Source organism: Erythranthe guttata, chromosome 6 (assembly GCF_056151865.1).
Source record: "Erythranthe guttata isolate IM_541 chromosome 6, IM_541, whole genome shotgun sequence".
Classification (NCBI taxonomy): domain Eukaryota; kingdom Viridiplantae; phylum Streptophyta; class Magnoliopsida; order Lamiales; family Phrymaceae; genus Erythranthe; species Erythranthe guttata.
Window position 1 is genome coordinate 18056759 of NC_142538.1, and position 14755 is coordinate 18071513.

The 14755-nt window shown below is 37.2% G+C and overlaps 4 protein-coding genes across 7 annotated transcripts; 2 read left to right on the forward strand and 2 right to left on the reverse strand.

Annotated features, from left to right (window-relative positions):
- The first annotated feature begins 493 nt into the window (after positions 1–493).
- LOC105955327 (F-box protein At5g03970-like) lies at positions 494–2053 on the forward strand. The gene is made up of 3 exons (XM_088820087.1): positions 494–1137; positions 1250–1478; positions 1561–2053. The coding sequence occupies exons 1-3, from the start codon at positions 555–557 to the stop codon at positions 2051–2053; spliced, it is 1305 nt and encodes a 434-aa protein (XP_088676213.1). The 5' UTR covers positions 494–554.
- On the reverse strand, positions 2051–5115 carry LOC105955570 (vacuolar acid trehalase). 2 transcript variants are annotated; one of them, XM_088820088.1, is made up of 9 exons: positions 4869–5115; positions 3638–3711; positions 3480–3521; positions 3203–3244; positions 3012–3095; positions 2862–2949; positions 2421–2518; positions 2195–2266; positions 2051–2145 (listed from the first exon to the last, which is right to left on the reverse strand). In XM_088820088.1, exons 1-8 carry the CDS (start codon positions 5053–5055, stop codon positions 2246–2248), a joined length of 636 nt encoding a protein of 211 aa, XP_088676214.1. In that variant the 5' UTR covers positions 5056–5115; the 3' UTR covers positions 2051–2145; positions 2195–2245. The 2 variants fall into 2 exon arrangements, with proteins under 2 accessions (XP_088676214.1, XP_012834775.2); XM_012979321.2 differs by having other exon boundaries at positions 2051–2150; positions 2181–2266.
- Positions 5116–5859: 744 nt separating this feature from the next.
- LOC105955569 (MEF2BNB-like protein) lies at positions 5860–7602 on the forward strand. 2 transcript variants are annotated; one of them, XM_012979319.2, is made up of 2 exons: positions 5860–6053; positions 6721–7602. In XM_012979319.2, the coding sequence occupies exon 2, from the start codon at positions 6749–6751 to the stop codon at positions 7484–7486; it is 738 nt and encodes a 245-aa protein (XP_012834773.2). In that variant the 5' UTR covers positions 5860–6053; positions 6721–6748; the 3' UTR covers positions 7487–7602. The 2 variants fall into 2 exon arrangements, with proteins under 2 accessions (XP_012834773.2, XP_012834774.2); XM_012979320.2 differs by having other exon boundaries at positions 6028–6163.
- On the reverse strand, positions 7517–14115 carry FLD (protein FLOWERING locus D-like protein). Of its 2 annotated transcripts, none has more exons than XM_012979318.2 (5): positions 12166–14115; positions 10897–11613; positions 9637–9682; positions 8748–9544; positions 7517–8027 (listed from the first exon to the last, which is right to left on the reverse strand). In XM_012979318.2, exons 1-4 carry the CDS (start codon positions 13991–13993, stop codon positions 8785–8787), a joined length of 3351 nt encoding a protein of 1116 aa, XP_012834772.2. In that variant the 5' UTR covers positions 13994–14115; the 3' UTR covers positions 7517–8027; positions 8748–8784. The 2 variants fall into 2 exon arrangements, with proteins under 2 accessions (XP_012834772.2, XP_088676215.1); XM_088820089.1 differs by having other exon boundaries at positions 7724–8042.
- Positions 14116–14755: the final 640 nt, after the last annotated feature.

A 14755-nucleotide genomic window follows, 5' to 3' on the forward strand; every position in this document is an offset into this window, starting at 1 on the left:
CCATCAATTATGAATCTTCTTACACGTACACCCTTTTTTGTGTCAAATTTAGTGGATCCTTCTAGATTATGTGTAATATCTTTTTAAGTCTGTACCCGTTTTATTCCATTTGAGCTCCACATGATGATCATAAGATGTGTGTCTTGTCTTATAAATATCAAATTATGATGCATCAGAAACTGCATTTTGCACAAAACGAGTACAAACTAGAGAACATTCCACTGAATCTAGAAGGTTATGTTGAATTTGACACCATAAGGGCGAACGTGTAAGAAGATCCATAGTTGATGGATGGTTGTAATTACCCAAACAAGAGGGATTTTTTTGTAATTTAACCTTACCTCAGGGGTGACCGTAATTTACCCACAATTGAGGGTGCAAAATGATAATCCAAAACAAAACCTAAGTCTTGAGAAATCTTATTTGTAGTTCCGCCAATTTTTCTGCAATCAACAATCCTAAATAGCATGGGATTCCAATATTCATACACATACATATAAATATATGTATACACACACACGTATGTGTACATATAGATAGATACATCCAGCACCATGAACGGAGATGGAGGAGACAATAATATGGTTGAGATGAACGAAGATTTATTGATAGAGATACTAATGTTGCTGCCACCACACGCCATCTTCAGATTCATGTCCGTCTCGAAAAGATGGAAGAATATCATCAACACTCCTCTCTTTCTCGACTGTTATAGCAGGCGGCAGCGGGGGCGGCGGCATTGCTCGCCGCGAGCAATGTTAGCGTTGTTCCCCAAAGCTTTCCATTGTGGCGGTACTCCGAATAATTTACTGCCTATACTCAATAATTACTACTACATTACCTATCCAAGAAGCGACCTCGATAATAACATCACGTACTACGTGCCCGAGAAATTCGGTCACATGGTCAATTCCTCCAATGGCCTAATTATATGTTGTGTTCAGCCATACAAATGTTATCCGACGTACACTGTGTACAATCCCGTGACGGAAAGATTTGTCACACTACCGCCGCTGTTTGGTCGGGTTGGGTGCAAAAGTATCAGAATTGGGTTCATGTGCGAGGAAAATACGAGTGAACTGAAAGCGAATTACATTGTCGTTCGAGTATCTGGTTGTATAGGAAAGTGGCCTTCAGGTCAGTGGCGCATGCGAGCCGATTTGGTTCGGTTCGTGTTTTTATTAATGCTTTTTTTTTAAATTAATAAAGATTTTATAAAATCCTGGATTCGTCACTACTTGTGTTGCAGATAGAAATAGGTGGATAGACACTTACTCTTCAAAGACGGGGCAATGGGTATTGTCCAAAGCGGTAACTACGGGTGAGATCGTCCAATACCTCGACGACCCTACGGTTGTGGCGAACCGCGTTTTTCATTGGTTCGCTGAGTGGCCGCCCATGCTCGTTGTTTACGACCCGTACGACGGTCTAAACCATTTGCAGTTGATTGCGCTGCCGATGGATATTCACAATTCCAGGTGTTGTGTGTGTGTGTGTGTTTTCTTTCCTTCCCTTTTTTAAAATATATTTTTTTTAAAGGAGGATAGTTACTGATTTCAGGTGCGGTGTTATCACAAGGTCGCCCGACGAAGATATTTTATGGTGGGGCAAAACTGATCACGGCGAATACCAGATGACGTTTTGGGCACTGCCCAAAGGCGTAAACGGGGGTTACAAGAGGACGACCACCATACCGAGCGACGAGTGGGTGGTGAAGTACAAAATCTATGTCGATTGTTTTTGCCTTATAACCGAACGTGTTTGCTTCAAAACCGGTTGGCGGCGTGTGAGCAACTCCACAGTGGATCTCAAAACCGATTGGCGGCGTGTGAGCAACTCCACAGTGGATCTGGACGCCTTTGTTTCGTGGGACCCACTTGTTGTGCTCGTGAGGAATTACGAGACGTGGTTTCTTTACAACCTCGACACCGACACGTGGGAGTTGGTTGGGTGTTACGGCAGGCTTATTCACATAAGTCCTTCGAGCTATTATCAGCCCTCTTTACTCCCCTTTGTCGAAACTTCTTTTCTATCTTCTTATGCTCGCCTCTAATCAAAATTTAAATTTTAAAAAACGACCGTTTGCAGTAATAAAATTAAACTCAATGTCCGGTTACTTTACACAAGCAACGGTGGAATCTTTGTTTTGCTATATATATATATATATATATATATATATATATATATATATATATTCTTGAATAGAAGGCGAATATTCTCAGTCAAACTTATCGTAATCTCCCGTCTAGTTTTCTTGCTTTGCAGACTGCACGATGCAATAAAAAAACTCGTTAACTCAAGAGAAGCAAACACATCAAACTAAAATAAGGCAAAACTATGTTTTAACAATGCACGATTTCTTCTTCTTTTTTTTTTCTTTTCGGGTTTAAAAAGAGTTTAGAGGTAGGAAGCGAACTTACGAGCATTTCATGGTCACCCATAATCTCTTCTATTAACTCGGTTAAAGGTTTGTCAGCACTGTTTGGAACCAGGGCTGCAAATACGGGAGCCTCCAGACCTGCACATAATGCATCGACATCAAAATCCCGATATTAGTAAAAAAAGAAAAAAAATCTTGACGTATGCAAAAGAGTGCCAGATTAAAAAAAAAAGATGGAGTCCAGCAATATCATGTGAAGACATGTTTTTACTGATTTTTTGAGCACACACACACACACACACACACACACACACACACACACACATATATATATATATATATATATATATATATATATATATATATATATATATATATATATGTGTGTGTGTGTGTGTGTGTGTGTGTAGTTACTTTTCGTTTTCGTTTACTATTAATGTTTCTCATATTAAGGAAATTATAGTGTTGGAATATTTATTACCACTTTCTGGAAAGGCGTCGATGAGCATCATCATCTCTTCACCGGTAAGACCGGATAAGAAGCATATTCGTGGCAGTGATGTTGCCATCTGCAAACGACGAGCAGCTCAGACAATCGATCGAGAGAGAGATAAAAGTTGGTCAAAATTACCTTTGATGCTTCGAGATTTGGTTGTTTTGTGTTCACTGCTTCCCAGAGTGAACGATTAATCATGTCTTCAGTACAAAAAACCAACTGCGTACGTAGAAAAACTGAAAACGATTAAAATAATTGCTTTGTCGAAATATAAGTATTTAACTAATGATTTGTTACACCACAAGAACACTTCTCCGATAACTTACCTCGATAAATTCGCCATCCAACTCCTTCAAAAGCTCTTGTATCTGTAACAAGGCAAAATTATTACATTACGAAAAAGCTGTTGTGATTCATTCATTCATTATAAATAACCGAGTTTTACGCATTTTGAGCAATTAAAACAAATAGGATAAGAATCGCCCAACATATTTTATCCACCAAAGATTCAAAAACGACACTATCAATAATAATAATAATAATACACGAAAAAATCAAAACTACCGATTAAAAAAAATTGAATAATACGCAAGTGCATTGCACCTTAGCTGCCTCTTCAACCCGAAAACCGAGCAACAATAAAGCCTGAAAAATAAAAAATAAAATAATAATCACCCAAAAATGTCAAGCTTCTTCTTTATCCATCATTCTGCTTTTGTATATACGACAATGTCATATCGAACTGACCGGAACTTACTTACAGGTGGACCGTAATTTGGATCGTCGGAATTTAACGGGACGAAGTTAGAATCATCATCCAACTCAGTCGGAACATCTGTAATAACATAAACATATAACTAAAGAATTAAGGAAACAGATTCAGTGAATCTAATGTTCAGTTCAGACATATTGTTCAGATATAGATACAGTAGAACCTCGATAAATTAATACTCGAGAAATTAATAATCTCCCTTAAATAATATTTTTTTACGGTCCCGACTAAGGTAAAAACATACTAAATTATTCGCTCGATGATTTAATATTTCGCTAAATTAATAGAATTTTGTTAGTCCCGACTGTATTAATTTATAGAGGTTTAAAGAGTAAACTGCAAATACTACCCCTGTGTTATCTCGAAATAGCAAAAACCCCCCTGTGATAAATAAACTAGCAAAAACCCCCCTGTGAAATTTAGTCAAAGGCAGAATCCCCCCTAGCTGATTTTTTAGACTTGAAATGACAAAATTGTCCCTCAAAATGTATTTATATATATACATATTATATGTATATTTATTCTTTTTAATTTATTTGTTTAGAAATTAAAAAAATAGTAAACAACTAAATTGATTATTTTTTAAATAAAATAATTAAAATATTTATAAAATATAAGAATTTATTAATTGCAAGACTTCAGGGGTATTTGGGTCTTTTCATATCAAGTCAACCCTCAAATAGTTCCATAGGGGGGTTTTTGCTATTTAAATAATTTCACAGGGGAGGTTTTTGCTAGTTTATTTATCACAGGGGGGTTTTTGCTATTTCAAGATTATACAGGGGTAGTTTTTGCAGTGAATCTAATGTTCAGTTCAGACATATTGTTCAGATATAGATACAGTAGAACCTCGATAAATTAATACTCGAGAAATTAATAATCTCCCTTAAATAATATTTTTTTACGGTCCCGACTAAGGTAAAAACATACTAAATTATTCGCTCGATGATTTAATATTTCGCTAAATTAATAGAATTTTGTTAGTCCCGACTGTATTAATTTATAGAGGTTTAAATGCACATGCATTTGTTCAGATATTGATTGCATTTCAATAAACTATAGAGTTGTACTGTTAATTTTGAAGAAATTAATTGCAAATGAATTTCCAATTGATTCTAAGTTTAAAGAAATTACGAAATAACCCCTCAAGAACAAGTAATTTAGAAAGCATAAGCAAAGAAACATCACAAATTAAAAAAATAAAAAATAAAAAAAAGGACCTTGAGAAGAAGAAACTCTTGAAATTATGTGTTTGAGGTTGAGTTTGAAATGAGAATCACTTTTGGCAGATGAAGAATAACTTGAGGCAGTCTTTAAATTCACAGAAAATGGTGTTCTGGTGTGGTGAAGATGAATTGAGCGAACCTGGAAGAAGTAATTTTGGTTGGAGATTAGTGAAGAAGCCATAGCCACACTGTATTTTTCTCTCTTCTTTTCTTTTATCTTCTTCTGTAAATACGAATGGATAATATGGGTGGTGAGTTGGGGGTGTTTTGTTATATTGCTTGTAAATTTTGGGGTTAAACTATAAAGTCTAATTTTTTATAAGGGGCTAAAAGTAAAATTTTGAAATTACATGGATTTTTATTCAAAAGTTCCCGATTTTTGGAACAATGGTTTTCTTTCTGAATTCCAAAATTTTCGATTCTTCGATTTTTTGTAAATCGGGATTGGAATATATACGAGGTTTCGATTTTCGATCACATTTTAATCCTATCCCACAAAATTACACTTATAATGTCAAAATGATTACCTATTTTTTACTATATAAATAAAAAAAATAAAATACAATATTGATTCGGAAAAAAATCGATTTTGGAATAATTTTTTTTCTTTCCAATTTTCAATTTTCTGCGTTTTCTTCTTTTGAACGAAATAACAATCAGTTTTCCGAATGTGCATTCTGATTTATAATCCAAACCCTCAAATTTTCAACATTCGCCGAATAAATTCGATACTTGTTCAATTTTTTGTGAAAGTTGGAAGTTCAAAGAAAATATCTGAAGTTGTGTAAAGTCTATTCCATGAAATAAAAAAAAAAAAACTCCATAAAAAGTCAAACTGTAAGGGGTTGGAGTTTTTGATAATTACGAATATGAGTGGATGCGTTTCGTTATTTAGTCTACCTTCAGGGTGTTTTCACAATTAATCCTTTAAATTTCGATGTTTGACCTAAATAAAGAATAAAAAGGGTAAATCGGTCTTTCACCTAAAGAATTGATCTGGTAATAGTCATACACCCACTCACTCTGTCTCTCTCTCTCCTCACGAGAACTCTTTTTCTGAGACAAATAGAGACAAAATCAAACACTGCAAAAACTGGCTGACGTCACCACCAACAACAGATATATAATGCCAATAGACACCATAAGAAGACCCAATTCTTCAGCTGGATAAAAACATATGTAAGCTCTTTCAATTCTTCTATCAAACCCTAATTTTATGTCTTGATTTGCTTTTTGATTGAGCTAAAGATTGCGTTTTTACAAGTGGGTTTCCTCTGTTTTTTTCACGGGTATGATTGCGTTGATTTTTTTCGAGCCATAATTGTTGTACCTTGTTCTTGATTTCGTTGTTTGTACTGGAATTGAATTTTTTAATTTTCTTTATCTGATTTTGGAATTAATTTGTCTCTCAAGAATTAGGATTCTGTTTTTGAATTATGAAACCTAATTTGACTCATCAATCACAATGCTAATTGATGACTTTCTTGATTGATTGATTAATTCTGCAGGTTTTTTGATTTGTGTTAGATTGGATGTAGGTTTGCAAATTAAGCAACAACATAGTACATGAACTGTGTTCGAGTCAGAGTAAGATATAATTCGAACTATGTTGTTACCGAAAAGAAAAATGTCGACTTTTATCTTATTAGATCATCGCCAAACAAGGATCAAAGTTTCCTGCTTAATTGATATCAAGATTCGGTTTTTAAATATTTTGAATTTTCTAGTTCGTAATTAGAGCGTACTTTGGTATGATTTTGTTGATAATTAGATATATGGTCTTATTATTTAGTTTGTTTGTTTCTATTTCACCTTTTAAACGCAATTTTTTTTTTTTATTTTGTAGTGATGACGAGCAAATTGCCGTAAAAAAGATGCATGATTTCTCCACGGTTGATGGTTTTGTAAAAATAACCGAAGATTTAGCGGACATGTTAAAATTCGTGGCGAACGAGCCCTCGGTCGGGCTATACTACATTCAACAGCACACACAAAACGCAGTGCCCAACATTCTCACTCTCAAGAACAACATCGTCGAAAAATCTCACGAGGCATCTTTGCGCACAGAAGATCTAGAAGATTCCATTACCATGTTGAGCTCAATGAAAGAATGCGGATTCCCAATTGCAGATGACATGATTAAAGATATTAAAAAATCCCTTTCGATCATTTCCACTAAACAACCCAAACGGGGATTGATATACAACAATGCCAGCTCAGGGGGTGCCAGCTCAGCGGGTTTTCTGGGAAGAACGAGCTCGTGGTCCCCAGCTACTTGGGGTCGTAATACACATACGCACACGCACGCGAAGAGTGATGGTAGTGAGAATAGCAGCGGCTATTTATCGAGTGTTTTTAAGTCGGCTAAGAAAAGAGCCAACAGTTTTAAGTTGCCACAAATGGAAACTAATGAAGCGAGTGTATCGGAGAATGAGAAGCTTCTGGATGAAGATTTGCCGTTGTCTAGTGAAATTGGGAGGGAGCTTCTAGAAGATTCGAGACTTAGTAAAAGTTTGTCTGATAGAAACTTTATCTCGTACGAGAATTTCGACGAGTTCAAAGCTGATCGAGAAGCAAAACTGGAGGAATGGTTGGATGGGGCTGGTAAATAGTTATTTTTTTTTTTTTGTCGTAAGTTGCGATTGTTGGTTTTAGAGTGAGATCTTCAAACCTTTGTATTATTATCATGGAAATTTTTTTTGAAAAGAATGTGTTCATGCTACTAAAATTATGTGAATCTTGGTACACACACACATGGTGTTTTTTTTAACTGGTAAAAGAAATCGACCCAATTTGTAGCATAGATTTGAACGTGTAAATAAATGAAGTCAAATCGAACGCATATTCAATTTTTTTTTATCGAGCTCTAAAAATTGCGGCGAATACGATCCAGTGAGAGAAAATGTAATGAAGTCCTCGAAGAAATACATACACTGATACATTTCTAAGGTCATCTTGATCAAAGTGGAGTATAAATGTACAAGTATACTTTCATTTAATAAAGGATATGAAATCGCAAATCTATATATGGTACTTATATATCGAGACTTTCATCAACCCCTTCACTATATGACAAATCAATGCTCGAACATTTCAGTAGATTCGGTAGCTTTCGCATAAGTAGCTTCCTACAAGACAAATCCATCCACAAGCCTGAAAAAAAAAAACCTGAAGGATTCAGTGTAATAAAGAACATAATACCATAAAAGACGTAAAGAGTAGTTGTCTACAACAAGATCTACGATAACAACATGAAGGGTAAACGTTTTGTCCAAAATATTGAAAAAATTCGAAGTACACAATCTTCACCATCCATTTATGTAACGAACATTTACATACGATAGAGAGCCCCGCCCCCCCCCCCCCCCCCCCCCCCCCCCCCCCCCCGACTCTTACACATATACATACATAAATAAAACATTGAAATGTTCATACAGCATGAAAAGCCATTCATTGTCCAAACCTGAATCTAGTAAATGCATTCATGAAACATCAAAAGGAATTCATTAAAATAAGCATCCCGTTTTCCATAATCCAACTGTGAAGTGATTGATTGAACGAACAGCTAACAACATGTACGTTACTCAACACACCAGATTTAATTGATTTTTGACAACTATTCGACACTACACTAAGCCTATATCAATCTGGAGGGATCAAACAGATACATGTTAAGTTAAATTTATTTTCAGAAAATGTTATCGTGAAGGTGTTAAATAGATACAATAAAGAGACCAGCGGTTAACATACCAGGTTATTTGACAAAAAAAGAAACTGATCAAACAAACAACTTAAGACAAAAGGCGTGAATTTAATGTTTTAATATAAAGGTAAAGAGGGCAAAGAATGTAAATAAGGTGAATTAAAGGTTACCAGATAGAAAAATGTCCACGGCACCGATTTCAGCTCCCTACAATTTCTCTGCAAAGTGCCAAGTACCAGAGTTTGAGCCGGAAGGGGGAAGCAGTTCATTCATAATATCTTCAAATATATTTTCTTGATTAGATATATCCGCTGCGTACTCTTGTGAGTTAAAGCCGTGATTCATCGAATTACTTTCTTGATTAGATATATCCGCCGCGTACCCTTGAGGGTTAAAACCGTGATTAATCGAATTGGAGGGCGCCATGATAAAATCATTCCTTATTTCTCTGGTCCCAATTTCAGAACTCGTCGGAGCAACCGAGGCATTACTGCAGATAAAGCTCTGATTAATTGAACGACTGCTATCACCCAGTGTACTCATATGAAAATCCATAGGCGGTAGATACAAGCTGTTGGCAGAAAAACCCTCAGGGTTAGAATCTCGCGTTTCATCTAGCAACATAATACCAGCACTGGTATTATGTGAGGCGAGACTGTTATTGCTGTTTAATGCCGATGACCCATTATTAGAACCAAAAGTCGTCGTTAATCCATTATTAAGTCCCAAATTTTGCATAGGAGATCTAATATCACTCATAAAGTCGGCATCGTTATGTGAATTTAGAGGAGGCAGGTCATTATTACTGCTAAATGCTCTTGGCCCGTCATCTAAGACAGGACAACTCGAACCATTACTCGCGGGAAGTATTCTGGACTCCGCATTAATGCCACCGTTACTGAGTTTACTTTCAAGATTGGTCTTTGGGAGGGACAATCTGTTGCGGCCGCCCACAATTTTAGCCCTCCTGCGTAAAAAAAAAAGGTGAGAATTGACGCGTGAGAAAATGGGAATGCAGTGTTGAAGAGAGAGAAAGTTAAATGAAGTTTTCTGTCGTACCTAATTAGCTTTTGTTTCGCTGTAGTTGCTTTTGTCTTCGATGTACCTTTGGAAGAGAGGACAAAAATAGTTAGTGTCTTGCTTGTCTCATCTCCCACGTGGCAAATAAAGCATTTACGTTATTCGACAAAAGAGAAACTCGTAAATGCCAGCATGGCACGAAGACGTTTCTAAATAATGTGTGTTGCATTACGTCCCCCTGTTGTTTAAAAGGTATATCAATTACACTTACGAATTTGATTTCTTTCTATTTCAAACATAAGTTTTCATCACTTCTCAACGTCCCCCTGTTGTTTAAAAGGTCAAATTCCCTATTACTCTTAGTTCTCTCTCACCTCCACAATAAATGACTTTCTCAAGACAATAATTCGATTATGGTACCTCTTTCTATTCAATTTGAAAGAACTTGTGTTGCATTATTCATCAACTCGGTTATTTTTTACCTTATACAAGAAGATCCACTATTAGCATACTTTTCGTGATTAATTTCTCGCTCGTGTATCAAATGAAAGACCAAAATCGCTGCCTTCCAACACATGGATGGTCCTTCTAAAGCTCATTTATTTCTATATTTATTTGTGCCATTCATGGATTACATCCTCCAAACTAACTATTTAATCGAATCAAACTTTCAGCCCACTACCAAAAAGGACGTTGATTACATCTACTACCTTTATCAGGCAGGCTTTTCTTTAAAGCTTTTGCTTTTAGCGACTTTGATAATTATTTCATTGAAGCTTGAGATAGTATACATTTATACTATCAAGTTCTCCATAATATATATGAAGCTTGTTCGATCTAAAAGAAATTATGGCATGCATGGATTGATAATAACAAGAAAAATTTATATGTTAATTTTTTCTCAAGTTCCGGTTTGCTCCTTTTTCCTTAATTAGTATATCTTTACTCTTTGGCTACGATTTTTGGTTTCTTTTTAGTATAATCTAATGAAAAATATGTCGGTGACACGGCGACCTCAAATAGTATAATTCTCCATACTCTCATCACTTCAAACTTTCTATGTTATGCTCTTCGTACATCACTAAACAGATGACTCTCCTCCCTTCTTCTATTGTTACTCCAGAACTTTACGTCTATCTAATATTCACAATTGCAGATAATAAAACATGACAATATTTGTAATCAAGCAAAAAAGGTAAAATGCATAGTATCTAAGTTCAAATTAAACTAAAGTTTCATGAAAAAAACAGCCTATCCATACACTTATGTTATATGTATGCTTAGGTTAAGAGAACCAACCAGATGATGTCTTACGGCTGCTCTTCTCAGCCTTAATTGAAGCAATCACAGAATCTGCAGATGGCCCCAAGCCCTTTCTAACAACCAGCTTCACTCCAAGCTTATTGCATAGGTAATCCAGCCTAGATTCATCGCCCCCCCTCACCTCTCTCAAGTCAAGGGCTTGTTGCTTAGATAATAATGTGTAAATGTGAAACTCCTGCTGCTGATTAAAGTGAGACTGGAGCTGCTCAAAAAGTACCTTGTTGGAATATTGCTGATCCTGTTTCTGTCGGTGTCCACCAAATGTTACTCTCAAAATTGCCATCGAACCAGCGTTATTTCTACCAAAGAGTATAGCAAAGCTGCCAAATTCCACATCGGGCTGCCTGAATAAATCTGCAAGAATAGTGGCACAGGTGTGTGCATCTTGTGTTAGGCTTTTCTCAACATTTGACCTCGAGGCTCTAACCCTAGCGTGATGGGCCATGTTGGCGGCTTCTCTAAACCCACTAAGCAATGCCCCGTGCATGGTTGCTGGATAGCGCCTATTGGTCGCCTCACCGGCAAAGAAGAGTCTCCCATCTCCCACACATTCTGCTAAAATATCATAGTCATCACCTGACGCCCCAACTGCAACATTAGAGTAAGAACCGCAACTTAAGGGGTCACTACCCCATCTTGTACATACAGTTTGGATAGGATCTGGGACTTCAACGCCTTGTGGTTCATATATATCTGCACTAGAAAGGCTAGACATCATGATTGACCAACTTTTAGAAGTTAGAGTTTCATTATACTGGCATTAAAAAAGTATAAAAAAACTCCTGATGAATAAATAATTGAAGAAGAAAAATAGTTCTTATGGATCAGAGATGCACAAAATGGAGAGAAAAATAATGAATTTTAGTGGGCACTGTTAGACTACATTAACATTTTCTCAAAACCACCATTACCCTATCAAACTAGCACATTAGCCTTCTAGATCGAGACCTGATGCCAAAAGTAACCAAGGACCTTGACCAGGTCAAAGCATGTACTTGCGAGACTGCCAAAGGTGGCAAATAACAATAGGATTAGATTGAATGCATATATGACATACGAATCTACAGTAGAATATAGCATTAAAAGTCTTCCTTACATGAGCGTGTATGAAATTTGAAAGTCAATATGCATGTAGTACCCGCTCATAGTTAAAAGAATGTAACTAAAAATGACATAATTTCCAATATGACCAAACGATGATCCATGATAATTCATCTAAGATATAAAGCCAAAAAAAGTGTGAACCTCTAAGAATCCGAAGCACCCTTTGCACGGAGTCAATAGGTTCAACGACCTCAAACCTGTGAGCAGCTTCTCCTGCCACCAAAGCAATCAAAAGTGGACCACCAGCTACGGTTGCATAGCTGTAGAAAAGAAAGAACTCTCCACGACGGCTAGGATGGTCAGTGAGATGGCCAAATGTATCGAGATCAGTTCCCCAAAATGCATGTGGGAAGAGCAATGCGACCTTATTCAACAAGCCAAATCCCAACCTCTTGATTGCGTCAAGCTTCCTCTGCGGCAACTCGGGCATAAACTCGATTGAACGACTTTTCAAAACTCCCAAGGGAACAGTGCAAAGTACCATATCACCCTTGTAAATCTGCCCCCCGCTAACAACAACCTGTACCCCATCACTACCATAACGAATAGCCTGGACAGTTTTCTCGTAATGAATAGGTACATTCTCAACCAGCGCCTGCACCAATCTTCCATTTCCACCGGGTAGAAAGCAGTGGGCCCCACCCATATCAAATGGATCGTCTTGATCCCAAAATGCAAGTGAAAGCTTTGAAACCAAGCTGGCATTCGCATATTCCAAGTTCGCGATATGCCAATTAAACAGATTCATCTCCTCTTCATTGAATTTCTTCTGAAATGTCGTCAATGCTGCCCCAAGGGACACATCCTGAGCAACATCTCCCATTTCGTTCCTATATTTACTTACTGTATCCAAAACTTCATTAAAAGAATCCTCCACACTTTTATCCAAACCAGGGTCGACAGGGGTACCATCCACTCCGTAAAGAGGGCACTTATCCCTAACTTTATGTAGTGTTAGTGATAACTGCCGAGCCAAAATTCCAAGTGGGTTCCCCAAAGTGCCCGTTAAAACACTCCCACCCAAATCCACAGCCGCAACCCTATTATTACCTTCCAACTTCTTTGTATACACTCTACCTCCAGCACGCCTCCTCCCCTCCAAAATCGTCACTTTAAACCCGAACGCCATCAACTGCCTTGCAGCAGCTAACCCCGCGAGTCCAGCCCCAATAACTAACACATTCTGCTGTTTTGGCTCCACCAAAACCTTCTCTTTCATTGCAGGCGCCACCCCAAAGTTAATATACCCATGTGAAACCAAGTAATCGTAAGCCGTGTCCAAAAGTGGCCCACAATGCTTCGGAACAATGTTGACAAACATTTCCTTTGTTAGCCAACTCGACACATTCTCACGCCACTTTGTAATTATATGATTCCTAATCAAGATGTAATTGACCTGCTCAATCCCCCCTACAACAGACACCACCCCATACTCTATTTCCTCCTCGGTAAGTATGTCAGCGGGGAACCCCGAACTCAATGCAATCAAGGCCTCAGCCGTGGCTTCCTTACTAATCACAATTATCTCATCTGACATGTCATCAACAGTTTTCTTAGCCGAAATGCCGGAATTCGAACTAGACCCGTGTTTTACGGGCGTTAAATTACTCGAATTTTTCATCTGAGCCTTGTTAACCTGACCTGAACTAGAAGATATCGACTGTACACCGGCGTAAACTGAACCATCATTTAAAGACGTAGACGACATATTTTGTACCTGGTTTGAGTACGACGCCGTTTTAGGGCGCCGGACGCCTCTTTTTCCTTTTGTAATTGACGCCGGAGTTGAGTGTTCCTGGACTAAATTGGCTTCTGGGCTAGGGTTTCGGCCAAAATTGGGGTTCAATTCAGGGTTTTGAACGGCATTGGGGTTGGGGATTGAAGAATGGGGAAGATGAACAGTGGTTTGGAGAGGATTGTTGAGTTGATTATGCATTTGAGGATGAGTGTTTTGGTTTGATGAATCCATTAGAGCGTTTTTCAAATCAAAATCAAGAAATGCAATTACAGAATTTCATCACGAATTCCACTACGTTTGTTTGAGAAAGGGGGAAAGTGGCAATTGATGCAGTGATTGATTCAATTGTCAATATTTCACAATATTCCCACAACTTTGTAGTATATCAAATTATCCCCCACATGTAATAGTTATTGCACTTAGCCCCACATTTATTAGTTGTTGCACTTTGGCCCCAAAAGATTGTAAGCATTAGCATTTAGCATCAATTTTCTTAATTCTTTATTTTCTTTGTATGAAAAAAAAAAAAAACATTTCTTGTACAAAAAAAGGCGAAATCCCTCGCCCCCAAGGGCCATATCCCTTGGGCCGATATGTTAGACTTTTATTAAAATTTTATGCGGAAACCTAATGACAAGATCTTGAAATCGAATTCATCTTAAGAACTTAAAACACATTAGTTTAGATTATAGACATACCGTTCGCCATAGATTTGAGTAGAAACGATGAAATGGCAAGCTTAAGTAATCTACCGGGACTCCTCTTAATAATCCTTAAAGCCTTAGAGCAACTCCAATGGGAGTATCAAATGGATTATCAAACCCATAAACCACCTTTTTGATATCCCAAAATTAATTTTTTTTACTCCAATGGGGGTATCAAAATGGGTAAGTATTTTGATCTTTTACCTCTTTGTATGTAAAAATATATCCTGAAAATTGAGTTATCAAAAAATTAACCACCTAAACGTCCAATTAGAAAATGACACGTGGC